This window comes from Mustelus asterias, chromosome 6, assembly GCF_964213995.1.
Source record: "Mustelus asterias chromosome 6, sMusAst1.hap1.1, whole genome shotgun sequence".
Taxonomy (NCBI): domain Eukaryota; kingdom Metazoa; phylum Chordata; class Chondrichthyes; order Carcharhiniformes; family Triakidae; genus Mustelus; species Mustelus asterias.
In genome coordinates, this window is record NC_135806.1 from 9,430,069 (window position 1) to 9,457,981 (window position 27,913).

Consider the following 27,913-nt stretch of genomic DNA (forward strand, 5'->3'; position numbering starts at 1 on the left):
GTCCATGTAAACCATATCTACCGCTTTTCCTTCGTCGATGTGTTTAGTCATATTTTCAAAGAACTCCACCAGGCTCGTAAGGCACGATTTGCCTTTGACAAAGCCGTGCTGACTACCTTTGAACATACTAAACTTCTCTAAATGTTCATAAATCCTGTCCCTCAGGATCTTCTCCATCAACTTACCAACCACTGAGGTTAGACTCACCGGTCGGTAATTTCCTGGGCTATCCCTATTCCCTTTCTTGAATATAGGAACCACATCCGCAATCCTCCAATCCTCCGGAACCTCTCCCGTCTCCATCGATGACGCAAAGATCATCGCCAGAGGCTCTGCAATCTCTTCCCTCGCCTCCCACAGTAACCTGGGGTACATCCCATCCGGTCCCGGCGACTTATCTATCTTGACGCTATTCAAAATTTCCAACACATCCTCTTTCTTAATGTCCACATACTCAATCTTTTCAGTCCGCCTCAATCCTGTAGTACATCCACCCAGGTCTTTTTCCACCGTGAATACCGAGGTAAAATATTCATGAAGCACCTCTGCTATTTCTTCCGGTTCTGTAAAGACTTTCTCACCTTCACATTTTATAGGTCCTATTCCTTCACATCTCATCCTTTTACTCTTCACATATTTATAGAACGCTTTAGGTTTCACCTTGATCTGACCTGCCAAGGCCTTCTCGTGACCCCTTCTGGCTCTCCTAATTTCTTTCTTAAGTCCCTTCCTACAAGCCGTATACTCATCTAGATTCCCATCATCGCCCAGCTCTCTGAACCTATTGTACGCTTTCCTTTTCTTTCTCACTAGGTTCAGCGCAGCTTTCGTGCACCACGGTTCCCGTAACCTACCAACACCTCCCTGTCTCATTGGAACGTTGTCATGCAGAACTCCAGACAAACATTCCTTGAAAATCTGCCACTTTACTTCAGTACTTTTCCTCGAGAATGCCTCCTTCCAATTTATGCCTCTAATCTCCTGCCTGAGGGCTTCATATTTCCCCTTACTCCAGATAAACACTTTCCTAGCTTGCCTGATCCTATCTCTTTCCAATGCTAGCGTAAAGGAGATAGAGTTATGATCACTATCCCCAAGATGCTCCCCCACTGAGAGATCCGACACCTGTCCAGGCTCATTAGCCAGTACCAGATCGAGTACAGCCTCTCCTCTTGTAGGCTTATCCACATGCGGTGTCAGGAAACCCTCCTGAACACACCTAACAAACTCCTCCCCATCTAAACCCCTTACCCTAGGGATATTCCAATCGATGTTTGGGAAATTAAAGTCTCCATCACGACAACCCTGTTATTCCTACATCTCTCCAGGATCTGTTTCCCTATCTGCTGCTCAACATCCCTGTTACTATTGGGCGGCCTGTAGAAAACACCCAGCCAAGATATCGACCCCTTCCCGCTCCAAACTTCCACCCACAGAGACTCCATAGACAACCCCTCTACGGCGTCCACCTTCTCTACAGCTGTGACACTATCCCTGATCAGCAGTGCCACTCCCCCCTCCCTCTTTTGCCTCCCTCTCTGTCCTTTCTGAAACATCTGAAACCCGGCACCTGAAGTATCCAGTCCTGTCCCTGTCCCCTAGTCTCCGTAATGGCCACCACATCACACTTCCAAGCATCGATCCAAACTCTAAGCTCATCCACTTTATTCACTACATTCCTGGCATTAAAATAGACACATCTCAAACCTTTGGTCTGAGCTCTCCCCTTCTCCATCACCTGTCTATTCTCCCTCTTACACTGTCTACAATCCTTCTCTATTTGCGGGCTAACCTCCTCGCTCTCAGTCACCTCATCACGATTCCTTCCCCCCAACCTTTCTAGTTTAAAGTTTCCCCAGTAGCCTTAGCCAACCTTCCTGCCAGAATATTGGTCCCCCTGGGATTCAAGTGCCACCCGTCTTTTTTGTACAGGTTACACCTTCCCCTAAAGAGGTCCCAATGATCCAGGAACCTGAATCCCTGCCCCCCGCTCCAGTCCCTCAGCCACGCATTCATCCTCCACCTCACTCCATTCCTGCTCTCACTTTCCCGTGGCACAGACAGCAATCCTGAGATTACTACCTTTGCGTTCCTCCTTCCCAACTGTCTACCTAACTCCCTATATTCTCTTTTCATGACCCCTTCCGTCTTCCTACCTATGTCAGCGGTACCAATATGTACCACGACCTCTGGCTCCTCTCCCTCCCCCCTCAGGATATCTGGGACGCGATCAGAGACATCCCGGATCCCGGCACCAGGGAGGCAGACCACCATCCGAGACTCCCGTCTGCCTCCGCAAAAACGCCTGTCCGACCCCCTTACTGTTGAGTCCCCGATTAATACTGCCTTCCTCCTCCTTTCCTTAGCCCTCTGAGTTACAGGGCTGGACTCTGCTCCAGAGACATGGCCACTGCTGCTTCCCCCAGGTGGGCTGTCCCCCCCCAGCAGTACTCAGACAGGAGTACTTATTGTGAAGGGGCACATCCACCGGGGTGCTCTCTATCACCCTTCCTGGACGTTACCCACTTGTCTGCCTCCCGTGGCCCTGGTGTGACCACTTTCTGATAGCTCCTGTCTATCACCTCCTCATTTTCCCTAACCAGACGAAGATCCTCAAGCTGCAGTTCCAGTTCTCTAACACGGTCCCTTAGGAACCGCAGCTCGACACACCCATCACGGATATGGACGTCCGGGAGGCCAGGAGCCTCCAGGACCTCCCACATTGGGAACAACAGACTGGCCTCACACTCATAATCTCCCTTCTTATTTCAAGGAACACAGAGAAACGTATTTAAGAATTAAACGTACCCCGCCTCGCCCTTTCCGCCTACGCCCTTAGAGCCAAAGCCCTTCAGCTCTCACTCTGCTCCCTGCTCACTCCACTGCTCGCTAACAATGCTGCCCGCTGGATAGTGGGCCTGCTTTTAAACCTCCCGCGCGCTGAAGGAAAATTTGACCCTTCCCAGAAGACCCAGCGGCCTACTTCCGGGTTAGAGTTCAAAGGTTTCTTTTAAAAAAACACCCGCAAAAAAGTAATTTAAACTAAATTAAAAGTATTATTTTTAAATTAAAAGTATTTTAAAAGTAGATCTCTTACCCCAGCACTCCTGCAATAAATCCCTCCTCTCTGTCTCACTCTGGCTGAACAATGACGATAGAGGTTTTAGATGATGTAGGAATAACAGCAAAATGGACGATTATTTAAATGGTAAAAAATTGCAGCATGCTGCTGTGCAGAGGGACCTGGGTGTCCTTGTGCAGGAATCTCAAGGAGTTGGTTTGCAGGTGCAGCAGGTAATTAAGGAGGCAAATGGAATTTTGTCCTTCATTGCTAGAGGGATGGAGTTTAAAAACAGTGAGGTTATGTTGCAGCTGTATAAGGTGGTGGTGAGGCCACACCTGGAGTACTGTGTACAGTTTTGGTCTCCTTACTTGAGAAAGGATATCTTGGCACTGGAGGGGGTGCAGAAGAGATTCACTAGGTTGATTCCGGAGTTGAGAGGGTTGGCTTATGAGTTGAAACTGAGTAGGCCGGGACTATACTCATTAGAATTCAGAAGAGTGAGGGGAGATCTTATAGAAATATCTAAGATTATGAAGGGAATAGATAAGATAGAAGCAGGGAAGTTGTTTCCACTGGCAGGTGAAACAAGAACTAGGGGGCATGGCCACAAAATAAGGTGGAGCAGATTGGGAAAGAGAGGAGTAATCGACAGCAATAAGTACTTTTTAATTCAAAAATTTAAAATGCAGGAATGTAAATTGCCTCACTAAAAGGGTGCACCGTTAATCTTTAGCCCAAACCTTCTGTGGCGAGTTTAGTTGGCAAATGCAGCAATTCCATGAAGCTCATATGCAGAATTGCATGCAAGTTGCTATCTTGGTGAAACAAGCAGCAGTTAATTTAATGGTGTTTGCTGTTAGTAATCTGCAAACTGTGCAGTAATTCACTGCCACAAGTTATTTTTAAAGGGGCACAAGCCATGTTATATTTTTGCCACAAGAGATACCATACTGAAAATTCTTACTGAACTTGCTGGCTGACCTTTGATTTTTCGTTGCTATTCTGAAGAAAGCAAGCAAGAGCTTGAATCCATGAGGCGCTTTTCACGTCCTCAACCCAATAGTGCTTCATAGAATCCCTACAGTGCAGAAGGAGGCCATTCAGCCCATCAAGTCTGCACTGACTCTCTGACAGAGTATCTGACCCAGGACTTCTCTCTCATATCCCCATAACCCCACACACTTACCACAGCTAATTCACCTAACCTACACATCTTTGGACACCAAGAGGCAATTTAGCATGGTAAATTCACCTAGCCTGCACATCTTTGGACAACAAGGGGCAATTTAACATGGTAAATCCACCTAAACTGTACATCTTTGAAGTATAGGAGGAAACCGGAGCACCCGGAGGAAACCCACGCAGGCCCGGGGAGAACATGCAGACTTGGCACGTACAGTCACCTGAGGCCGGATTTGAACCCGGGCCCCTGGTGCTGTGAGGCAGCATTGATAACCGCTGTGCCACCGTGCTTGAAACCAACTGAGCCTTCTCTGTTCGAACACACATCACGGATTGACTGAGGTGATAGAAGCGTTTGAAATGATGAAAGCGGGAGAGGGTAGTAAGTTGTGTAAAAGCAAATTACTGCGGATGCTGGAATCTGAAACAAAAATGGAAAATGCTGAAAAATCTCGACAGGTCTGACAGCGCCTGTAGAGGGACAAATGTTAGCACTGTTCTGTCTCTCCACAGAAAGTTATGTAGATAATTTCCTGTATCCCGAGGGGTCCATAAATTAAATATAAGAGAATTGTAACTGAACAAATCGGCATTCTTTACGCAGGGAGATGTGATAGCAAAGGATTCACTTCCGGGGTAATGGTTTTGTCAGGAACTACTCCAACGTTCAAGGTTGGATAGCGTCAGTAGCTTAAGGGAAAGGGATAAAAAAACCTTGGTGCATTGTGAGTAAATGTAGATGTTGGGGAGGCGATGGCCTAGTGGTATTATTGCTAGACTATTGATCCAGAAACTCAGCTGATGTTTTGAGGACCCTGGTTCGAATCCCACCACAGCAGATGGTGATATTTGAGTTCAATAAAAAATATCTGGAATGAAGAATCCACTGATGACCATGAAACCATTGGTGGAAAAACCCATCTGGTTCACTGATGTCCTTTAGGGAAGGAAATCTGCCTTCCTTACCTGGTCTGGCCTACTTGTGACTCCAGAGCCACAGCAATGTGGTTGACCCTCAACTGCCCTCGAGCAACTAGGGATGGGTAATAAATGCTGGCCCAGCCAGCGACGCCCATGTCCCACAAATGAATAAAAACAAAATTCGTGACCGTGCCCCCATGGATAATAAACGCCACCCATTAGGATAAATGGCCTGCTTCTGTCTTACTAGTTCTGAATATATAGCTGTGTACATTAAATTACTTTTGAATTGAAGTCCCTGTGTGAAAATAAGACAGTAAGCAGAAGCAACAAATAAAGTAGCAAGCGTGTTATAACTAAGATAAAAAGCAAAATACCGCGGATGCTGGAATCTGAAATAAAAACAGAAAATGCTGGAAAACCTCTGCAGGTCTGACAGCATCTGTGGAGAGAGAATAGAGCCAATGTTCCGAGTCTGGATGATTCCTCCGTCAGAGTGTTATAACTACTTTTTTTTAATGTCTTAAAGCTGTATTTAAAGTTATTCAGCCCCTTTGCGCTATGAATGTGCTTCAGTGCGGAGTGAAAGTCAGTCCTTTTAATCTACGCAACTTTCAGCAGAGAGTGGGTAAGTAGATCCACGGCAAGAGAAAACATTCATTAAGCTGCATGAAAAATAAATACGTCAGTTGAGTCTGTATTGGTGGAGCTGGAGTCTGCCTCCTGCTTTTCCAGGACATTCCGCCTTTTTTTTGCTCCCAATTCCTTACCAATCTGCAACCCATTATGCTACTAAAAATAGGACATTTCAACGGAGCGAAGGTATTGTCTTTAGACTAGGAATGCAGTGACGATGCCATTAAACAACCCTGATCAAAATATTTAATCGAACCACAAATGCCTTAGAGAGAAGTTTACAGATTAAAAATAGACTGAATGGCATTTCATTTCTCCATTTCGTCCGCAGCCCTGGTTTCTGAGCTTTTGCGGTTGCTATTTTTAGGCATTTACTGACTAGCTTTTCACCATTCTAACTAGATACTAGAGGACAGCACGGTGGCACAGCGGTCAGCACTGCTCTCTCACAGCGCCAGGGACCCGGGCTTGATTCCCGGCTTGGGTCACTGTCTGTGCAGAGTTTGCACGTCCTCCCCGTGTCTGCGTGGGTTTCCTCCGGGTGCTCCGGTTTCCTCCCACAGTCTGAAAGATGTGCTGGTTAGGGTGCATTGACCTGAACAGGCGCCTGGAGTGTGGCGACTAGGGGAATTTCGCAGTAACTTCATTGCAGTGTTAATGTAAGTCTACTTGAGACTAATAAATAAACTTTACTTTTAATACTGACTGCGCTAGCTAGATTTTCAAATCGCCACTGGTTGCTAGCTGTAACCAGCAATAGTATTTTTTTTCTGTGCAATGTTAAGAGGATGGTCACTGTATTGCCGGTTAAGACTAGGGAAACGGAACAAGTGTGGGTGTGGGACTAACTGCACTGCTCTTCAATAAATGAGCTGACACAGACTCGATGGGCCCAATGGCCTCCTTCTGTGCTGTGCTATTCTATAATCCTATGATCAACTTGTGGTAAATACTAAATTTCTGCTAGACTAGTTAGAAACTGTCCAGGTGCGAGCTGTATCCTTTGATGCACAACCACCCCCCCCCACTCCACCGCTCCCCCCACCCCACCCCCCCCACCCCCACTCCTCGCTCCCACCCTCACTCCCTTCCCAAACTACAACTGATCTGTTTACTGTGGGGGCAGCAGCCATGCCTGTAAGTCAGAAGGTTGTGGGTACAGGTCCCACTCTTGTGACTTGAGCACAAAGGCTCAAAGGTGAGGCCTGCACCAGGAAGGGTTAACAAATCATTATTGGATCACTACTATGACTTGGCACTGTTTACTATATTCAGTAAGTACCCCTGGCAAGTCCTCAGGCCGACTGGTTTCCTGCAAAGGGAATAATGAGGTGCTGACAAGCTATTCTATAAATACCTCACACAAGCCGGGGAGATTGTTGCAATCCGCATATCTGATAGTCAGGTGGGCTGGAGCGATGTGATCTGTGACATGTAGATCTTTGCTGGGGGTTAACAAAGAAACAAAGAATAGTACAGTACAGCCCAGGAACAGGCCTATTGGCCTACCAAAGGGCGGCATGGTGGTTGGCACTGATGCCTCACAGCGCCCGGAACCCGGGTTCGATTCCCCAGCTTGGGTCACTGTCTGTGTAGAGTTTGTACGTTCTCCCCATGTCTGCGTGGGTTTCCTCCGGGTGCTCCAGTTTCCTCTCACAGTCCGAAAGACGTGCTGGTTGGGTGCATTGACCATGCTAAATTCTCTCTCAGTGTACCCGAACAGGCGCCAGAGTGTGGCGACTCGGGGATTTTCACAGTAACTTTATTGCAGTGTTAATGTAAGTCTACTTGTGACACGAATAAATAGACTTTAAACTTAATCAAAAACAAGCCTGCGCCCTCACGTGCCAGGTTGCTGAATCCGTTTTCTGAGTGGAGGACCTTTTCCACGCTTTTCGTTTAAGCTTAAAGCTAAATGACATTATTTGTCAAACTTTTTATGCAGGCGCTTAATGGATGAAACAACCCATCTGGTTCGTCAGTGCAGGAAACTGCCCTAAAAACCTCTCCCCCCTCCATGCTGCTGCCACGATTAGATTCCATTAAACCTGCCATTGCTATCCCTAATCCAAACAAATCAAGCCACCCAGTTAATTTATTTAAACTAATTCCATGTATCAAACACCATCTTAAACAGGACATCTAATGGACTGGAGCTTTTTTTCTTTTCTTCTGACTCATATAAACACACCAATCGGTCCTGTCCTATATCACTTAAAGAATCTGAAATGCTTCAAGCCTTATGGATTCGATGAATCCATTAACCGACTCCAGCTGGAAGGTCTCTCCATCTCACTTTCCTTTGCGCTCATGGCTACCATTGTATCCATCAGCAGACGATTCCCCTAATGGCCTCTCACCAAACCAACCCCAGTCATTGTGAACGTAGGATTAGGCGAAGGTGTGTCAGAACATCGTACAGCACAGAAGAAGGCCACTCGGCCCATTTTACCTGTGCCAGCCCCTTGCGACAGCTATCCAGTTAGTCGCACCCCCCTGACTTTTCCCCATAGCCCTGCCACTTTCTCCTCTTTAGCTGTTCGTCCAATTCCCTTTTGAGAGTTTCTATTGAATCTGCTTCCATCACCCTATCAGGCAGCGAATTCCAAATGGTAAGAGCTCACGGTGTGGAACACCATTCTCCTTATTCACCTTTTGTCCACTCTCTCTAATCTGTGTCCCCTCATCTCTGACTCTTCAGCCAGTGGAGACATGTTTCTCCTTATTTACTTTATGGAAACCTGGACGTTGCTGTTTTCAGAATTACTTTTCAAAGCAGAATTGCAATATTTCCCTTGCTTCTGACTGGATCTCAGGAAAGTGCCCCACAATATCCGCAATAGTATTGTTCGTAATCAAGGATATATATATTCAATCAAGACTGATCAGACAGTTAGAAAACACAAATTCATTCTCAGTGTGTTTGGTAATATACTCCCACCATTTTGGCACAGAGACATAGAAAATAGGAGCCAGAGTAGGCCATTTGGCCCTTCAGCCTACTCCAGCATTCATTATGATCATGGCTGATCATCGAACTCAGTTACCTGTTCCTGCTTTCCCACCCATATCGTTTGATCCCCTTTACCCCAAGAGTTACATCAAACTCCTTCTTGAAAGCATAGGTTTGGGCCTCAACTGCTTTCATTGGGATCTAATTCCACAGGCTCACCACTCTCTGGGTGAAGAAATTTCTCCTCACTGCAGTCCCAAAAGGTTTACCCTCTATCTGTAGACTATGACCCCTGGTTCTGAATGCCCCCACCATCAGGAACATCCTTCCTGCATCTACTCTACCTAGGCCTGTTAGAATTTTATAGGTTTCTATGAGATCCCTTCTCATTCTTCTGAACTCCAGCGAATACAATCCTAACCAACTCAATCTCTTCTCATATGTCAGCCCTGCCATCCCAGGAATCAGTCTGGCAAACCCTCACTGCACTCCCTCCATAGCAAGAACATCCTTCCTCAGACAAGGAGACCAAAACGTCTCACAATATTCCAGGAGTGGTCTCACCAAGGCCCTGTATAACTGCAACAAGACAACTCTGCTCCAGTACTTGAATCCTCTTGCTATGAAGGCCAACACACCATTTGCCTTCTTCACCGCCTGCTGCTTATGTAAAGTGGCTGTGTACGAGGACACCCAGGTCTTGTTTCACATTCCCCTTTCTCAATCGATACATATATATATAAGCAGATAACCTCACATTAATCCACATTATCTTGCGTCTGCCATGCATTTGCCCACTCACTCAGCTTGTCCAAATCGCACCGAAGCATCTCTGCATCCTTTGTAACTTAGTGTCAGAGAACAGAGATTGGAAAAGGGAAAAGAAAACAGGATTCTTTTTTTACAGCACTTTTCATCAACTTCAGCGAACTCCTCTCCCAACTCAATTGTCCTGACCCTGTGCTGTTGCAGATGGATGTGATTACAGCCAGGCCTTCAGTTTCCTGCCTCTGTGAGTGCCTTTTGTCTCCGTCCACTACATCCTTGGACACAAACCACTCATTCAAAGTCAACTACTGAAATAGAATTGGGGATGAAACGTGTCTTTGATAAGATTGTTAAATAACTTTGCAAAAACTGAAGTATTATATTTAGAATGTAAGAACAAACACAGACGGAGATTGTCCCGCTCACAATTGGGACTGCTTTTGTCAATAGTTTGTATTGGAATATCTCCATGAACTACACAGCTGTTGTTACTGGAGGGCACCTGACTTAAGGAACATATTTAAAGTAATTTTATTCAATACATGTCACTGTCTTAAGTTGCTCAAATTCAAAACTGGAACCAACACTGAGTTGCAACTTTGGAGGATAGAAACCACTGTCAGGTATATATAAGACAAGTATTTAAGCCGTAGGGTTCTGATATTAGATATTGAGGTTTTATGCATCAGAAACCTTTCATTCAATCAATAACTTTTCTTTCATTGTCAGCCCTTTGTGTTACAGCCTTCACTTTTTGCCCTTTCTTGCCTCTGTTGAATACACGGACTCCTTTTCGGATTCAGTTCCGGGGACACTTAACGATCCCCGAGTTGCGGACAAGAGGTTGGTCTTCAGGTTGACCTGGACCCCAGCTATTGGAAGGTGATTCCATTGGGTGAGGTGTGGGCATCTTGACCAATCGTCCATGGGTGCGCATCTGACCCAATCTCCACCAGAGGGGTGAGGTGCAGAAAAACTCTGGATGCGATTACCTCCTCCTAGTCAATGGGTTAGAATCATAGAATCCGAACAGTGCAGAAGGAGGCCTTTTGGCCCATTGAGCCTGCACCAACCACAATCCCACCCAAGCCCTATCCCCATAACCTCATGTATTTATCCTAATCCCCCTGACACTAAGGGGCAATTTAGCATGGCCAATGCACCTAACCCGCACATCTTTGGACTGTGGGAGGAAACCGGAGCACCCAGAGGAAACCCACGCAGACACGGGGAGAATGTGCAAACTCCACACATACAGTGACCCAAGCCGGGAATCGAACCCGGGTCCCTGGCGCTGTGAGGCAGCAGTGCTAACCACTGTGCCACCGTGCTGCCCAAACCCAATTGTAAAGCCCCAACTACACACCCAATTGTTGTCTTTGGAGGGTTTTATTTTTGCTGTGGAATCCTAGCCGCTCTCTAAATCAGGATGACTTGAACCTTTCTGTGACCAGTCCGGCATACATAGGCTGGGGGTGGGGGGTGGAGTCAAACCAGGGACTTTCATTTTGTCCTTGGCCCACCCAGCCCCCGGTCAAAACCTATTCCATTTCTCATTTTTCCCAGCGCTGCTGAAAGGCCATCGACCTGAAACGTTAACTCTGTTCCTCTCTCCACAGAGGCTGCCAGACCTGCTGACTATCTCTTAACATTTTCTGCTTTCGATTGCAGAGGTCCGACATCCCGTTTTATGATCGGAGACCTTCCCCTGGTCCAGCTCCACCACTTGACTCTTGACCACTCTCCAACTTTTCCCACCCCACCCCCGACAACGCCCACCAGAGTGGAGGTCGGAAATTCCCACCCCTCGCCTTTTTGGATCATCTCGGTACTGAGGAGGGTGCCTCATCAGCTGAGCCATGGGGGTGCAGGTGGGGAAGCAGCCAGCTATCATTTACTATACACCTGTTGTTGGCACAGTGGCACAGTGGTTAGCACTGCTGCCTCACAGCGCCTGGGACCCGGGTTCAATTCCGGGCTTGGGTCACTGTCTGTGCGGAGTCTGCACGTTCTCCCTGTGTCTGCATGCGTTTCCTCTGGGTGCTCCGGTTTCCTTCAACAGTCCAATGATGTTAGGTTGATTGGCCATGCTAAATTGACCCTTAGTGTCAGGGAGATAGGGGGGTAAATATGTGGGGTTACGGGGATATGGCCTGGGTGGGATTGTTTTCGGTGCAGGCTCAATGGGTCAAATAGCTTCCTTCTGCACTGTAGGGATTGCATGTATTACACATTGATTGACCATGCTAAATTGCCCCTTAGTGTCAGGGGGATTAGGAGGGCAAATACGTGGGTTATGGGGACATGGCCTGGGTGGGATTGTTGTCGATGGAGGCTCAATGGGCTGAATGGCCTCCTTCTGCACTGTAGGGTTCTATGGACGGAATTCTACCAGCATGTCTGCCCGAGGTTCGTACAATCCCATCCGAGACCAATGGAGAATGCCATTCTCCGAGCCTCGCCCGCCCCCGGAATCTCTTGTGTTCATACACTCTTCATGATGCAAACTGGATTTCACTGCTCCTGCTCTGAGATATGGGTTTGTTTTCGAGAGAAAGCGGATCATTAAACGCCAATGATTTTTATTTCTTCTTGCTGATCTGACCTGCTAATGGCTCCCTCCAGGTTCTTTGCCTTGTTCTCATCTGATTGAAGCTGCTTACTCCGGGCATCCTCTTCCTCAGCCGATCCAGCGGGCATCCCTTGCAGCAGCCATCTCTCTCTCATGGCTTTGGACTGGGCAGAAAAGAGAAGAAAGATCTGAGGAAAACATTACTCCACAAAAGAGGCACGTCAAAAACCAATCATGTCAATCACCAATCCTCATCTCTCCATCACTGCCGGCCGTGCCTTCAGCTGCCTGGGCCCTAAACTTGAGAACTCCCTCCCTAAACCTCTCCATCTCTCTCCCACGCTCTCCTCCTTTAAGATGCTCCTATTTCTTTGGTCAGGTTCTGGTCACCCATTCTAATATGTCTTTCAGAGTCAAATTTTGTCTGATGATTTTCCAACGAAACACGTGGGATGTTCTATGAGATTAAAGTTCGGGGGCCAGAGATAGATCGGTTCTTGATTAATAAGGGGATCAGGGGTTATGGGGAAATGGCAGGAGAATGGGGATGAGAAAAATATCAGCCATGATTGAATGGCGGAGCAGACTCGATGGGCCGAGTGGCCTAATTCTGTTCCTATGTCTTATGGTCTTGTGGTCCAGGTTATAGAGTCATACAGTCATAGAATTGTACAGCACAGAAAGAGGCCCTTCAGCCCATCGTGTCTGCACTGGCCATCAAGCACCTTCTATTCTCCAAAGATGTGTGGGTTAGGTTGATTGGCCATGCTAAATTACTCTTAGTTTCAGGAGGATTAAGAGGGTAAATATGTGGGGTTACGGGGATAGGGCCTGGGTGGGGATTGTGGTCGGTGCAGGCTCGATGGGCCAAATGACCTCCTTCTGCACTGTAGGGATTCTATGATTCTATTCTAAACTCATTTTCCAGCACTTGGTCTGTAGCCTTGTACGCTATGGCATTTCAAGTGCTCATCTAAATGCTTCTTAAATGTTGTGAGGGTCTCTGCCTCGACTATCCTTTCAGCAGTGAGTTCCAGACTCCCACCACCCTCTGGGTGAAAAGATTTTTCTTCAAATCCCCTCTAAATCTCCTGTCTCTTACCTTAAATCTATGCCCCTTGGTTATTGGCCCCTCTGCTAAGGTGAAAAGTTTATCCCTATCCAACCTATCAATGTCCGTCCTAATTTTGTACTCCTTGATCAGGTCCCCCCTCAGTTTCTCTGCTCCAAGGAAAACAACCCCAGCCTAACCAGTTTCTCTCCATAGCTGAAACACTCCTGCCCAAGCAACATCCTGGTGAATCCCCTCTCCACCCTCTCCAGTGCAACCACATCCTTCCTATAGGCGGTGATGTGGTGACAAGAGCTGAACACAATACTCTAGTTGTGGCCTAATGAGCATTTTACACAACTCCATCATAACCTTCCTGCTCTTATATTCTATGTCTCGGCTAATAAAGGCAAGTATTCCATATGCCGCCTTAACCACTGTATCTACCTGTCCTGCTGCATTCAGGGATCTTTGGATATGCACTCCAAAATCCCACTAGTCCTCTGTACTTCCTAGTGCCCTATTGTTCATTGTATATGAGAATTATAGAATCCTTACAGGAGGCCATTCAGCCCATTGAGTCTGCACCGATTCTCCGACAGAGTATCGTACACAGGCCCAACCCCCTGCCATATTCCCGTAACCCCATGCATTTACCATGGCTAATCCCCCTAACCTACACATCTTGGGACACTAAGGGGCAATTTAGCACGGCCAGTCCACCTAATCTGCACATCTTTGGACTGTGGGAGGAAACCGGCGCACCCGGAGGAAACCCACGCAGACACGGTGAGAACGTGCAAACTCCGCACAGACAGTGACCCAAGGCCGAAATTGAACCTGGGTCCCTGGCGCTGAGAGGCAGCCGTGTGCTACTGTGCCACCCATATTCCCTTGGTATTCCCTTGCCTTGTCAGTCCTGCCAAAATGCATCACCTCATAGTTTTCAGGATTAACTTCCATTTGCCGCTGTTCTGTCCATCCGATTAGCCTGTCTCTAGTGTGTGAATGCATGTCATTGTTGTTGTAATTCTGAAGTGGTTCACTCATTTGGGAAATGGAATTTCTCGACACGAGGCTGGTTTCAGGTTCTCGGACTGGAGACCAGTGCTCGGAGTAGTGCTTTAACCGGGGCAACATTCCCATATTTGGAAGTTCTCAGGGGTGAACAGCAAGGAAATGCCAGCTGTGAAAGCCCTTCGAGGGGACGGACACCTTTGCAACTTTGCACTTTAGCAGAACACACACCTGCAAGTGTTTTCACAACCGTTCTCCCGTGTTCTTATTTTAGCTTTGATTCTGAATCAAGTAAAAGTTCCCCCTCAAATCTCAGTGGCTGTGTGATTGTCACACTCCACCCAGTTGTAAGTATGGTCAACTTGATTGGTTAATGCTCAGTGCCCAGGCCAAACAAAATGGGCGTCAACCCAACAAGAGCAGTTGCACTGACTGACACAGCAACATTAAAATGTTCTAAAAGACAGGGGCTGGGACTCTCCAGTCTCTGATACCACACTACCGCTGCCAGCGAGAATGGAGAATTTGGCACTCAGCCAACTCTCCATTCACAGCAGCGGGACTGGAGAATCCCAGCCGAGGTCGGAGAATCCCGGCCACAGTTAGAGGACAGGATTTTGTGTTTTAGGCCAGGACCCCCGATACTGGCACCAACAGCAGCTCCTGACCCCGTGCTGTGTCCGAAGCAGTCCACTCGACATTGGTTTAGCCTTGTGGGTCTCACCGTTCCTGTAAGGATGGTGGAGCGGCTCTCAGAACCAATAGACGAGAGAGAGAGAGAAAGAGAAAGCGCCTCCACCTTGCAATGCCCTCTAGGCCCTTTCATATCCTTCAAGTTAAAAAATGGCCACACCTGTGAGGCCACCATTGTGGGGCAAGGTGAGAAGGGGTGGGGGTTAATGAAGGGGTGGGACAGGGACCTTGCAAGCTGACAGGAACATTCTAGCCAGTCTCTGATAACTGACTTTGATTGGTGGTTGACTGAGTTGGTTACCTGCTGCTTGAAGGTGGGACATCCATTATCCATTCCTCCCCCGATCGGGTCGCTGGGTAAACAGTACGGGAGCGGGCTAGTGCTGACAAACAGGCCTGCATAGCCAGCGCTGTGCACTTGTACATCCCTCCCCTTATCTCCGTTCTCAATCCTATTGACCCATTTAAATCCTGTCCAGAGAACCCGGTAGAAGGGTCCAGAACCAAAGATCAAAAACCTAAAATAAACAAGAGCTTTTTTTTATTCATTCATTCATGCTGGCTGGCCAGCATTTATTGCCCATCCCTAGTTGCCCTTGAGAAGGTGATGGCGAGCTGCCTTCTGCTGCGGGTTGATCCACAATGCCGTTAGGGAGGGAATTCCAGGATTTTGACTCAAGGATTGGTTTTCAGTTTCAGTTTGGAGCTGCAGGTTTGAGTTTTAGCTTTAGAAGGAAAAGCAAGCTGAAGAGAAGTGTTTTCCCTCACTCCCTGTTGTTTTGAAAATTCTGTGGTTAGCTGAGGACAAGAATGATGCACCATCAATCGAGCAAAGACTAGTTTGTGTGCAAGAACAAATAGGCTTTTATTAGCAAAAGACTTGGAGCGCACCCATGCTGATGAACTGGTCCAGACTGAGGCAGGGGGGTGGGGAGCAGTCGCCTTTATACCTGGACCAGGCGGGGAGGAGTCTCGGGTAGGGCCGGCAGGGATGTGTCCAGGCATGTCACATATACAGGTAATAAGCTAACAGTGGTTTACCACAAAGAACTTGTTTCCTGAAGGGTGAAAATCTGTTGTTCTTAGGGGCTGGACCAGAGTGCTTTGAGAAGCTGCCTTGTCTTCAATCAGCTTGGAGTGAATCCAGAGAACTGCAGACTTCAACCAAAGGACTCAAATTTCTATTATCACGTGAGCAGTAGTCTGTGCTGTGTTAAACCTGTGAAAAAGGGTTTTTTGTTGTCTATGGGGTTTGGTTTGAATTAGAACACATTAGAGATATTCATTAAGGGTTATACATTATAGTAGTTGTTTTGTTTCTTGTTTGTAATTGTTACAAGTTCTTGCTAATTTTCTTACTATACGTGTTAACTATATTCTTAAATAAACTTTGTTTGATAAAAGCTCCCTAGTGGGTCATTTGAATCCCACCTGAAGAGGAAAAAAAGTAAGTTTATTTATTAGTCACAAGTAAGGCTTACATTAACACTGCAATGAAGTTACTGTGAAATTCCCCAAGTCGCCATATTCCAACGCCCGTTCGGATCAATGCACCCTAACCAGCACGTCTTTCAGACTGTGAAGGCACGGCAATGTATTTTCAAGTCAGGATGGTGAGTGGCTTAGAGGGGAACTTGCAGGTGGTGGTGTTCCCACGTATCTGCTGCCTTTGTCCTTCTGGATGGAAGTGGTCGTGGGTTTGGAAGGTGCTGTCCAAGGATCTTTGGTGAATTGCTGCAGTGCATCTTGTAGATAGTACACACTGCTGCTACTGAGCGTCAGTGGTGGAGGGAGTGGATGTTTGTAGATGTGGTGCCAATCAAGCGGGGCTGCTCTGTCCTGGATGGTGTCGAGCTTCTTGAGTGTTGTTGGAGCTGCAGCCATCCAGGCAAGTGGGGAGTATTCCATCACACTCCTGACTTGTGTCTTGTGGATGGTGGACAGGCTTTGGGGAGTCAGGAGGTGAGTTACTCGCCGCAGTATTCCTAGACTCTGACCTGCTCTTGTAGCCAATGTGTTTATGTGGTTTATGAGTCCAGTTGAGTTTCTGGTCAATGGTAATCCCATAAGCTCATTCTGGGTGGCTGTTCGGAAATACTTTCTTCACAAACACGGCAGTGTAAATCTGAAACTATATCCCTCCAAAGGTGATCGAGTCTGGGAGGCAATTGAAAAATTCAATACAGATACGTATTTTTGTTAGGTAATGGAATCGAGGGGGAACAAAACCGAGACAGGCAAATGGAGATGAGGCACAGATCAGCCATGGTAGAATTGAATGACAGGGCAGGCTCGAGGGGCTGAATGGCCTTCTGCTTCATTTACATTCTCTGCCCAGTGTTTTACTTAAATGTTAGCTCCGTTGAAAATACGTTGGAGACACAAACAAGGCATAAGCTACAATAAGAAAGTCAATATGCTGTGGAAATATTTGTGGAATTCCGATGATGATCTACTGTCCTCCTCATTTGGGCTGTGATTGATGATGTGAGAGTGACTCGGGGATTACCCAGGTCGACCGACACGTCCGCAGTTCTGAAAGCTCGGGGGCGCGTGAATTATTTTTGGACGGCAGCATTAGAGGTTCTGATTTTATCCAAATTACTGTAAGTGGGTGTCATTTCCGACTCTTTACTCATCCCTGGCACAGGCTGCACCACATGTAGCGGGCACACCTGCGCCCAAGTGCTTTGCCATCTGAATCCATCGGACCCATTTCCCCTTACAAGGGGAAAGCTCCGAAGAGAAAAAATTGAGGCCTGATATAAAGTTTTAAAGTTTATTTATTCATGTCACAAGTAGGGTCACATTAACACTGCAATGAAGTTACTGTGAAAATCCCCTAGTTGCCACACTCCGGCACCTGTTCGGGTACACTGAGGGAGAATTTAGCACGGCCAATGCACCTAACCAGCACGTCTTTTGGGAGGAAACTGGAGCACCCAGAGGAAAGCCACACAGACACGGGGAGAACGTGCAGACTCCGCACAGACAGTGACCCAAGCCAGGAATCGGACCCGGTCCCTGGCACTGTGAGGCAGCAGTGCTAACCACTGTGCCACCGTGCTGCCCTACTCATATAATCATGACTAATATGCTTCAGGGTTTTATTTTTTTATAATTGCTCAGGGGTGTCGCTGGCTGGGTCAGCATTTATTGTCCATGCCGACTGTCCTTGAACTGAGTGGCTTGCTAGGCCATTTCAGAGGGCAGTTCAGAGCCAACCACATTGCTGTGGCTCTGGAGTCACATGTAGGCCAGACCGGGTGAGGATGACGATGAGCCAGATGGGTTTTTAGGGCAATCGACAATGGTTTCATGGTCATTGGGCAGGATTTTCCTGCCGCGCTTGCCCCGAAACCGGAAAATCCCGCCCGAGGTCAACGGACTTTTCCATGGTCCACCGCTCACCCTGCTCCGAGTCCCGTGGTGGCCGGAACGGGAAAATTCGCCCCATTATTTAATTCCAAATTTTTACTGAATTCAAATTTCACTATTTGCCTTGGTGGGATTCGAATTCAGGTCACCAGAAAATTCCCCTGGACCCCTGGATTACTAGTCCAGTGATGATACCACTTGCCACTGCCTCCCCTAAGTGGCACCGAGTGATATAATTCCCTGGAGTTGTGGTGGTTAATTGCCGACGCTTTCAGTGTTTACAACCTGGGTTCCATTCCCAGAATGCAATTTTTCCAATGTATTTAGGGCAAAGGCGGCTTACTATCACTTTCTCAGGGCAATTAGGGATGGACAATAAATCCTGGCCTGAACAGTGACGCCCACATCCTGTGAATGAATAGATGTTAAAAAGTGTACATGAGGGAGAAACGGAAAAGAAGCTTTTTCTGATAGGCTAGATGGAGTAGGATGGGAGAAGTATCGTGTATAGCAAAAATCAGATGGGCTGAATGGTCTGTTTTCCTGCTGTCAGTTCTGCTCAATACAAATGGAATTTCATGGATTTAAATACTAATCAAAGAGTGCTGAGTTTATCCTCGTTATCTCCTTCTATTTAATCACAGACCTCTCTTACTACAGGCCAGTTAGAGGAGGCGATGGCCCCATGGTATTATTGCTAGACTATTAATCCAGAAACTCAGCTCATGCTCTGGGGACCCGGGTTCGAATCCCACCACGGCAGATGGTGCAATTTGAATTCATTTAAAAAAAACTGGAATTAGGAATTTACTGATGACCATGAAACCATTGTCGATTGTCGGAGAAACTCACCTAATTCACGTGGGGCGGCACGGTGGCACAGTGGTTAGCACTGCTGCCTCACAGCACCAGGGATCTGGATTTGATTCCGGCCTTGGGTCACTATCTGTGTGAAGTTTGCGTGTTCTCCCCGTGTCTGCAGGGGTTTCCTCCCACAGTCCAAAGATGTGCGGGTTAGGTTGATTGGGTATGCTAAATTGGTCCATTAGTGTCAGGGGGATTAGCAGGGTAAATATGTGGGGTTATGAGAATTGGGCCTGGGTGGGATTGTTGTTGGTGCAGACTCGATGGGCCGAATGGCCTCCTTCTGCACTGTAGGGGTTCTATGATAATGTTCTTCAGGGAAGGAAATCTGCCATCCTTACCCGGCCTGGCCTACATTTGATTCCAGAGCCACAGCAATGTACTTGACTCTCAACTGCCCTCGATCAACTAGGGATGGGCAATAAATGCTGGCCAGCCAGCGACGTCTACATCCCATGAATAAAAAAACATCGTGGCCTGCACTGACCATTAATGTCAAGGTTCCTAAACCATGTGCATATTTGTGAATATCTTTTCAAAATTTAAATTTAAGAAAGGGATAATCCAAATATATTCACACAGTGTCACAGGGAGAATGGTGGTGAACGTAGATTGGAATGGGAGGTGGGTTTCCACAAACCCCCGCCACAAACTGCCTGAAACAATAAGCCCTCCTTATACAGTCTTAGTGACGTTTTTGCAGTTGCTAGCGGTGTTCCTGTGAAATCGTTGCCGCACTCACCCAATGTAGCAACTGTTGACGATGAGCAGGGAGGCTGCATGCGGTGAGGACGGCACGGTAGCACAGTGGTTAGCACTGCTGCCTCACAGCTCCAGGGACCCGGGTTCGATTCCCGCCTTGGGTCACTATCTGTGTGGAGTTTGCACATTCTCCCCCTGTCTGCGTGGGTTTCCTCCGGGTGCTCCGGTTTCCTCCCACACTCCAAAGATGTGCGGGTTAGGCTGATTGGCCATGATAAATTGCCCTTAGTGTCAGGAGAATTAGCAGGCTAAACGAGGGTTATGGGGGTAGGATCTAGGCAGGATTGCGGTCTTTATTGTAGGGATTCTATTAAGGGAACCATTTTGTTGACGACAATCAGAACACGTCAAAATTCTCCTTCTGAATTTGGAAGTTTCCCCGAGGAGTCATATTTAAAACAATCAACACCTCTGAGGTCAAAAGCAATGCCATCGTCAGCTCTCCATTGCTCCTGTGATCTGATCTGACTTGAACAGGCCTCCCTCTCTCTCTCTCTCTCTGGGGCACTACAAGCCCTCGTCCCCAATGGAATGATCCCTGTCATCAGCTGAATGGCCACTGGTTGTCAGTCATACCCATAATGACATCAGTTGGCATGTGCTAACATTCCATCAGCAGATTTATTCGAAAGACGTAAATTAAATCCACATTTTGCAGTAGTTTGTAACATATTTGCTTGGCAGTCGCATTCTCCTCCTGTTGCCGGTGAAATATTGCTGCAAGCAGTTCACAAAAGCATTTTAAAGAGAAAAGGCCATGTGGAACTAGTTAAGGACTAAGACTGTAAGAAACAGGGTGCAGGAGTAGGCCAAGGGTGGTCCCTTGAGCCTGACCCGCCATTCAATGAGATCATGGCTGATTCTGCAGTACATGATATATTGCACTCAACTTTTTTTGGCTGTTTTAAAAATAGAGCCTCTACTCTTTCCCCTCTGGGTTCCCAAATCCATCGTCGACTAATGGGCCCTCCACTCCTCCTTTGGTTGCAAAGGTAACGCTCCAGTGAAAGGGAGCAGTTTTATTCCAGTTGCCTCTTGCTGGGAGTCAAAGCTGTTCATATTTCATCCAAGATGTGCATTAAATTTGAAAATCCAATATATTCAGCAATAAAATACTTGCATTTATATTCCCAATTCTCTTCCCGCACCCAGAAGCACAGACTTTCGTCTGTCTCCATAGCTAGTAATTCCCAGAACAGGTCACTAGTCTGTCGCCAGGGGCTTATAGCTTGAGGAGCGTCACTCCACATCAAGCGTGGCTGACCAGGAGTCTCTCCCACTCTTACCACCAGCCATTGGTGTGTTTGGAAGGATTTGTGCTCAACCTGTTTGACTGCGTTATGAACGCACCTTCCTTGGCCGTCAAGTCCTGGGGTGGGACTCGACCCCCGGGCTTCTGGCTCAGAGGCAGGGACGCCAGCCCACTGTGCCACAAGACCGCCTTTGCATTTATAAACCACCTTAAAATGGGTAAAATATCTCAAGGCACTTCACAGGACAGCCACCAAATAAAATTTGACACCGTATCTAAGGAGATATGGAAATTTGATCAAAGAGATTGACTTTGAGGAATGACTTGTAGGACAAGATATGGGAGGGGATTCTCCGATCGTATCCGTGCGCGCCCTGCTGCGAGTGAGAAAGGAGAACTTGGCGTTCCAGCCAAAATTCCATTCACTTTCAGCAGCACCGGAGAACCCCAGCCGCGAATGAGGATGGAGATTTTCGGCTATGGTTAGAGAAAACGATGGTTCGGCAGGCAGAGAGGCTTAAGGAGGGAGTTCCAGAGCTGAGGGCCCAGGTTGTCGCAGACACGGCAATCAGTGAAATCCGGGACGTGCCAGAGAGCAGGATTGGAGGAGCGCAGAGACCTGGAATAGACTGCAAAAGGTGTCTGCTCGGGGAAATGGAAAGGCTATACTGGTGCTGTGCAGAGCTGAGTCATCCCTGGGGCTGAGGGGGCATTGTTACAGCATTGCAGAGAGAGTGCCTGCTTCTGTAATCACAAGGCCAAGAACATAGAACATTACAGCACAGCAACAGGCCCTTCAGCCCACGAAAGCAAAGAGTGGGGTGTTTTTCTGGTTGGCGATCAGTGACTAGTGGTGTTCCTCAGGGATCAGTGTTGGGACCGCAATTGTTTACAAGTTACATAGATGATTTGGAGTTGGGGACCAAATGTTGTGTGTCAAAATTCACAGATGACACTAAGATGAGTGGCAGAGCAAAGTGTGCAGAGGACGCCGAAAAATGCAGAGGGATACAGATAGTGTAAGTGACTGGGTAAGGATCTGGCAGATGGAGTACAATGTTGGTAAATGTAAGGTCATCCATTTTGGTAGGACTATCGGCAAAATGGACTATTATTTAAATGGTAAAAGAAATTGCAGCATGCTGCTGTGCAGAGGGACCTGGGTGTCCTTGTGCAGGAATCTCAAGGAGTTGGTTTGCAGGTGCAGCAGGTAATTAAGGAGGCAAATGGAATTTTGTCCTTCATTGCTAGAGGGATGGAGTTTAAAAACAGTGAGGTTATGTTGCAGCTGTATAAGGTGTTGGTGAGGTCACAACTAGAGTACTGTGTACAGTTTTAGTCTCCTTACTTGAGAAAGGATATACTGGTACTGGAGGAGGTGCAGAGGAGATTCACTAGGTTGATTCCGGGGTTGAGATGGTTGGCTTATGAGGAGAGACTGAGTAGACTGGGACTATACTCATTGGAATTTGGAAGAATGAGGGGGGAAATTATGAAGGGAATAGGGAGGTTGTTTCCAATGGCGGGTGAAACTAGAACCAGGGGGCATAGCCTCAAAATAAGGGGGAGCAGATTTAGGACTGAGTTGAGGAGGAACTTTTTCACCCAAAGGGTTGTGAATCTGTGGAATTCCCTGCTCAATGAAGCAGTTGAGGCTACCTCATTGAATGTTTTTAAGGCAGAGATAGATTTTTAAACAGTGAAGGAATTATGGCGAGTGGGCAAGTAAGTGGAGCTGAGCCACCGAAAGATCAGCCATGATCTTATTGAATGGTGGAGCAGGCCCGAGGGGCCAGAAGGCCTACTCCTGCTCCTAGTTCTTATGTTGTGCCGAACATGATGCCAAATTAAACCATTCCCTTCTGCCTGCCCTTGGGCCATATCCCTCTATTTCTTCTGAAAAGCCCCTATCATATTTGCCTCCACCACCATCCCTGGCAGTGTGTTCCAGATACCCACCACTCTCTGTGAAAAACTTGCCCCTCTCACCTTAAGTCCATGCCCCCCTAGTATTAGACATTTAAGCTCTGGAGAAAAAAGATTCTGACTGTCAACCCTATCTATGCCTCTCATAATTTTATAGACTTCTATCAGGTCCCCTCTCAGCCTCTGCCGCTCCAGAGAAAACAACCCTAGTTTGTCTAGCCTCTCCTTATAGCTCATAGCCTCCAATCCAGGCAGCATCATAGGACCATAGAGTCCCTACAGTACAGAAGGCCCATCGAGTCTACACCGACCACAATTCCACCCAGGCCCTATTCCCAGAAACCCACGCATTTACCCTGCTAATCCCCCTGACATTAGGGTCAATTTAGCATGGCCAATCAACCCAACCCGCACATCTTTGGACTGTGGGAGGAAACTGGAGAACCGCAAGAAAACCAAACCAGACATGGGAGAACGTACAAACTCCACACAGACAGTGACCTGAGACTGGAATTGAACCTCGGACCCTGGCGCTGTTAGGCAGCAGTACTAACCACTGTGCAACCATGCCGCCATCATGTTTGGTATTGAAACTGGATCAACAAAAGAAGAGTTGCATTGTTGGAAGGCTGCCATTTCTGACATTGAAACATTGAATTAGTCTCATCTCAAAGCCCAGAAAAAAGCAAGTACTCAACAAAGAAAGCGGCGTGAGGAATTTGTAACAACATTGGCGATGTGGACTTGGCTGAGGGCTTTGCCAGTGTTTAATGATATAAAACAAGCAGCCACACGCGCAGTGAATGAGTATGATTGTGCTGGGTTCATGAAAGAATTTTCACCACATGGGTTTGGTATCAGAGTTCCTACCTTGTGATGCTGCAACTGAAGTATTTTATCTTCCAGCTGGTGCCTCTTATCTTCGATTTCTGTCTGCCGCCGCCTTTTCTCCTTCAGAGAGAGAGAGAAAGGGAAAGAATGTTTCAAACAGGTTAACCGCACCCAGTTCTTCCTTCTCATCTCAGTGTGAAGTAAGAGAAATCTTATCTAAAAGGCAATTCTTTCAAAATACTTCTATTTTCTCTGCTGTGTACACCATCAAGGGATATAACAATCAGAATTCAATGGTGCGCGATTGTGTTAAGTCCTTTAAGTTATGCCAGCCACACTAACAATATGGGAGAGAGTAGAAGGGAATTTTAAATCAGCTAATCAGATTCACAGACAGATGTAGTCCTTTTAGGAGACAGGATAGCGAGTCCAAAGATGTGCAGGTTAGGTTGATTGGCCATGTTAAATTGACCCTTATATCAGGGGGATTAGCAGGGCCAATATGTGGGGTTATGGGAATAGGGCCTGGGTGAGATTGTGGGAGTGCAGGCTCGATGGGCCAAATGGCCTCCTTCTGCACTGTAGGGATTCTATGATTCTATGATTCTATGAAAGGGTTAAATGATTCTTTATAACAAGTTAATAGGGGCAGTTTGCTCATATGTGAATGTAATAACAGTATTAAAACAGTAGATAACAAAAGGTATAATCGTTCTGTATTTTGGCTGAGTGCTTCAGATCTTTGGAGAGGTTTTACAACTCTGAACCTGAGCTGTTTAACCCTTTGGAGACCTCCAAATGTCTGTTTACATATTGTTTGTCCTGTTTTGATTTTTGTGTTTTAAATAAATTTTGTTACGTCTTTTGAACCGAGACTTTGCCTTCTGTGAATTTTTGAAAAGAGCCTCAGTTTTTAGACATAAATTGGCCACTTTAAAAAAATTCCCCACAACAGAGATTTTGATGTTGTGGGAATGTCACTGGGCTAGTGTGGTGAACCATAGATGGTTACCACTATGGGTACTTGTACATATGTTACTCTTGTTACTGTTGGGGTTAGGGTTGGGGTGTTCCACCTGTTAGCATTGTTCTGTGGTACACTCCGTTTGGCTCCGCCTTCTTACAGGAGTATAAAGGTCACTGCTACTTCCTAGTAGCCCTTAGTCTGGGATAGTATTGTTAAGCAGTATGCTCTATTCTTGTTGTGAATAAAAGCCTTTATTCCCGGGTACGTCCTAGCCTCCCGTGTGAATTAATCGCGCATCAGCTAGATAATCCTGCCTAACGCACTGGGGGACACGAGTTTAATCCCACTCTGATAGCTTGTGGAACCTAGATTCAATTCACAAAACCCGGAGTTAAAAGCTAGGGTGGAATTTTCCGCTCTGGAGATCAAGGTCGGAATTCTCCCATGCCGCCATACCCCGTCACCGCTGCCGGTGAGAATGGAGAATCTGGCGCTTAGCCAAAACTCCATTCACAGAAGCGGGACTGGAGAATCCCAGCCGCGGGCGGGGTCAGAGAATTCTGCCTCAGGAGTGACTTCTGCTTGAGCAGGGCACCTGAGTACCACCGCGGGTCTCAGTAATGGTCACCGTAAAGCACTATTGATGATTGTAGAAACTCATCTGGTTCACTAATGTCCTTTCGGAAAGGAAATCTGCCGTCCTTACCTGATCTGGCCTACATGTGACTCCAGAGCCACAGCAATGTGGTTGACTCTGAACTGGACGAGTAAGCCAAGGGCAATTAGGGATGGGCAATAAATGCTGGCCTTGCCAGTGGCACTCACATCCCATCAAAGATGGGGCAGCACGGTGGCACAGTGGTTAACACTAGTGCCTCACAGCGTCAGGGACCTAGGTTCGATTCCCACCTTAGGTCACTGACTGTGTGGAGTTTGCACGTTCTTCCCGTGTCTGCGTGGGTTTCCTCCGGGTGCTCCGGTTTCCTCCCACAGTCCAAAGACGTGCCGGTTAGGTGCATTGGCCACGCTAAATTCTCCCTCAGTGTACCTGAACAGGCACCAGAGTGCGGCGACTAGGGGATTTTCACAGTAACTTCATTGCAGTGTTAATGTAAGCCTACTTGTGACACTAACAAATAAACTTTAAACCTCATTTGTGACTAATAAATAAAATAATAAATAAGAATTAAAAAACTTCAAATTTTGCCGTGAGCAAGAAAGAAAGAAATATTTGCAACTTTATCGGACCTTTCACAACCTCAGGGTCTCCCAAGTGCTTTCCAGTCAACCAAATCCTTTTTATAGTCACTGTAGGAAACGTGGCAGCCATTTTGTGCACAGTAAGCTCCCACAAACAATAACGTGATTATGGTCTGCCTTTGTTCAATGTCAGTCGAGAGTTAAATACTGGTCACAGCATCGGGGAAAGATCCCCTGCTCTTGCCACAGTAGTGCCACTCGGATCTTTCTCGCCCACCTGAGAGGGCCTTGGTTTCATGTCTCATCCTGGGAAAGCAGCACACCTGACAGTTAGACTCTACCTCTGGGGGTATCAGGGAAACTGACGGTCCTGGTTAAGTACAAGGCAAAGACAAAAACTAAGGAGAGGCTGGATAGACTGGGACTTTTTTCCCTGGCGTGTAGGAGGCTGAGGGGTGATCTTATAGAGGCCTATAAAATAATGAGGGGCACAGATCAGCTAGATAGTCAATATCTTTTCCCAAAGGTAGGGGAGTCTAAAACTCGAGGGCATAGGTTTAAGGTGAGAGGGGAGAGATACAAAAGGGTCCAGAGGGGCAATTTTTTCACACAGAGGGTGGTGAATGTCTGGAACAAGCTGCCAGAGGTAGTAGTAGAGGCGGGTACAATTTTGTCTTTTAAAAAGCGTTTAGACAGTTACATGGGTACGATGGGTATAGAGGGATATGGGCCAAGTGCGGGCAATTGGGACTAGCTTAAGGGTTTAAAAAAAAAGGGTGGCATGGGGAAGTTGGGCTGAAAGGCCTGTTTCCATGCTGTAAACCTCTATGACTCTATGATTCCCTGATTGGCCCATCAATTGGATCTTTAATCAGGGAGCTCATACTTCAATAGGCCAACCTCAATGGCCTGATTGGAGTCATTACACTGCCGGGGTGGCATGCCCTCAGCACTGCACAGAAAGTGTCAACCTCGACTTTATGTTCAAGCTCTGACTCGTCCACACAACCTTCTGACCGAGGCAAGACAGCCACCCACCGAGACCGGGCCGAGAGCCAGACAAATGTGGAGTGGGAAAGATTTTACTTTGCTCATCGAAGTCGCTATTGAAATAATGTGGTGGAGTGATACAAAACAAGCTGCAATCTGTCCATTTTACACTATTCCACTGTGATGACTCGAGGTGGCAATCAACAAACTTGAAGATTTATTGAATACAAAGAACTATTTACAATGGTAGGTTTAACAGCATTAAACCTACCATATAGATCTTCTCTAAAACAACTCTCTGACTTCAACTGCGGACTATAAGCCATGGGGACGCGTGCCCTCACTCCTGATTGGTCAAGGTTCATGTGCTTGTGCTCCATTGGTTCTGGCCCACTCACGTGGTCACATGGCCCGCGAAGTATCACCTCTTAAAGGAGCCACGCTACCACATTCACCATTGAAGGGAACACTTCAAGATACAAAACAACTCCTGTTTCTTCACCATTTCCAACACAGCCATTCACCAAAATGAACGGGCACTTCTGTTAAAATCTGACTTAAGGCCTGAGGTTCTGCAGACTGATATTAGCTCCTTTCATTAGGTTTGTCAGGGGACATTACTGAGCATGCCCTTACCAGAGGGTAAGCAAGCCAAGAGAGATGGGGGGGGGGACACCTGAAGTGCAGAGTTTGATCATTTGTTCCGTGCCCCATGAGCCTCTGTTTGGCACTGCGGGTAAGACCACCCTGGAGGAACCCACTCCTGAACCTACACCCTCCACCACCTAGAAGGACTAGAGCAATGGACTGCATGGGGATAGCTAAATCCAATTCCCCTCAAGCCTTTCACCATTCTGACTTGAAACTATTTTGCCAACCCTTCACT

General features: G+C 47.1%; 1 protein-coding gene across 2 annotated transcripts in view; it reads right to left on the bottom strand.

Moving 5' to 3' along the window:
• The window catches only part of palm2akap2 (PALM2 and AKAP2 fusion), a 163,493-nt gene that overhangs the window by 104,951 nt on the left and 30,629 nt on the right, over positions 1-27,913 (bottom strand). For both annotated transcript variants that reach the window (XM_078214079.1, XM_078214080.1), the window contains exons 2-3: positions 23,910-23,990; positions 12,130-12,260 (exon numbers count right to left, since the gene is read on the bottom strand). In XM_078214079.1, the coding sequence (XP_078070205.1) occupies positions 12,130-12,260; positions 23,910-23,990 (212 nt within the window). The remainder of the gene's footprint in view (positions 1-12,129; positions 12,261-23,909; positions 23,991-27,913) is intronic.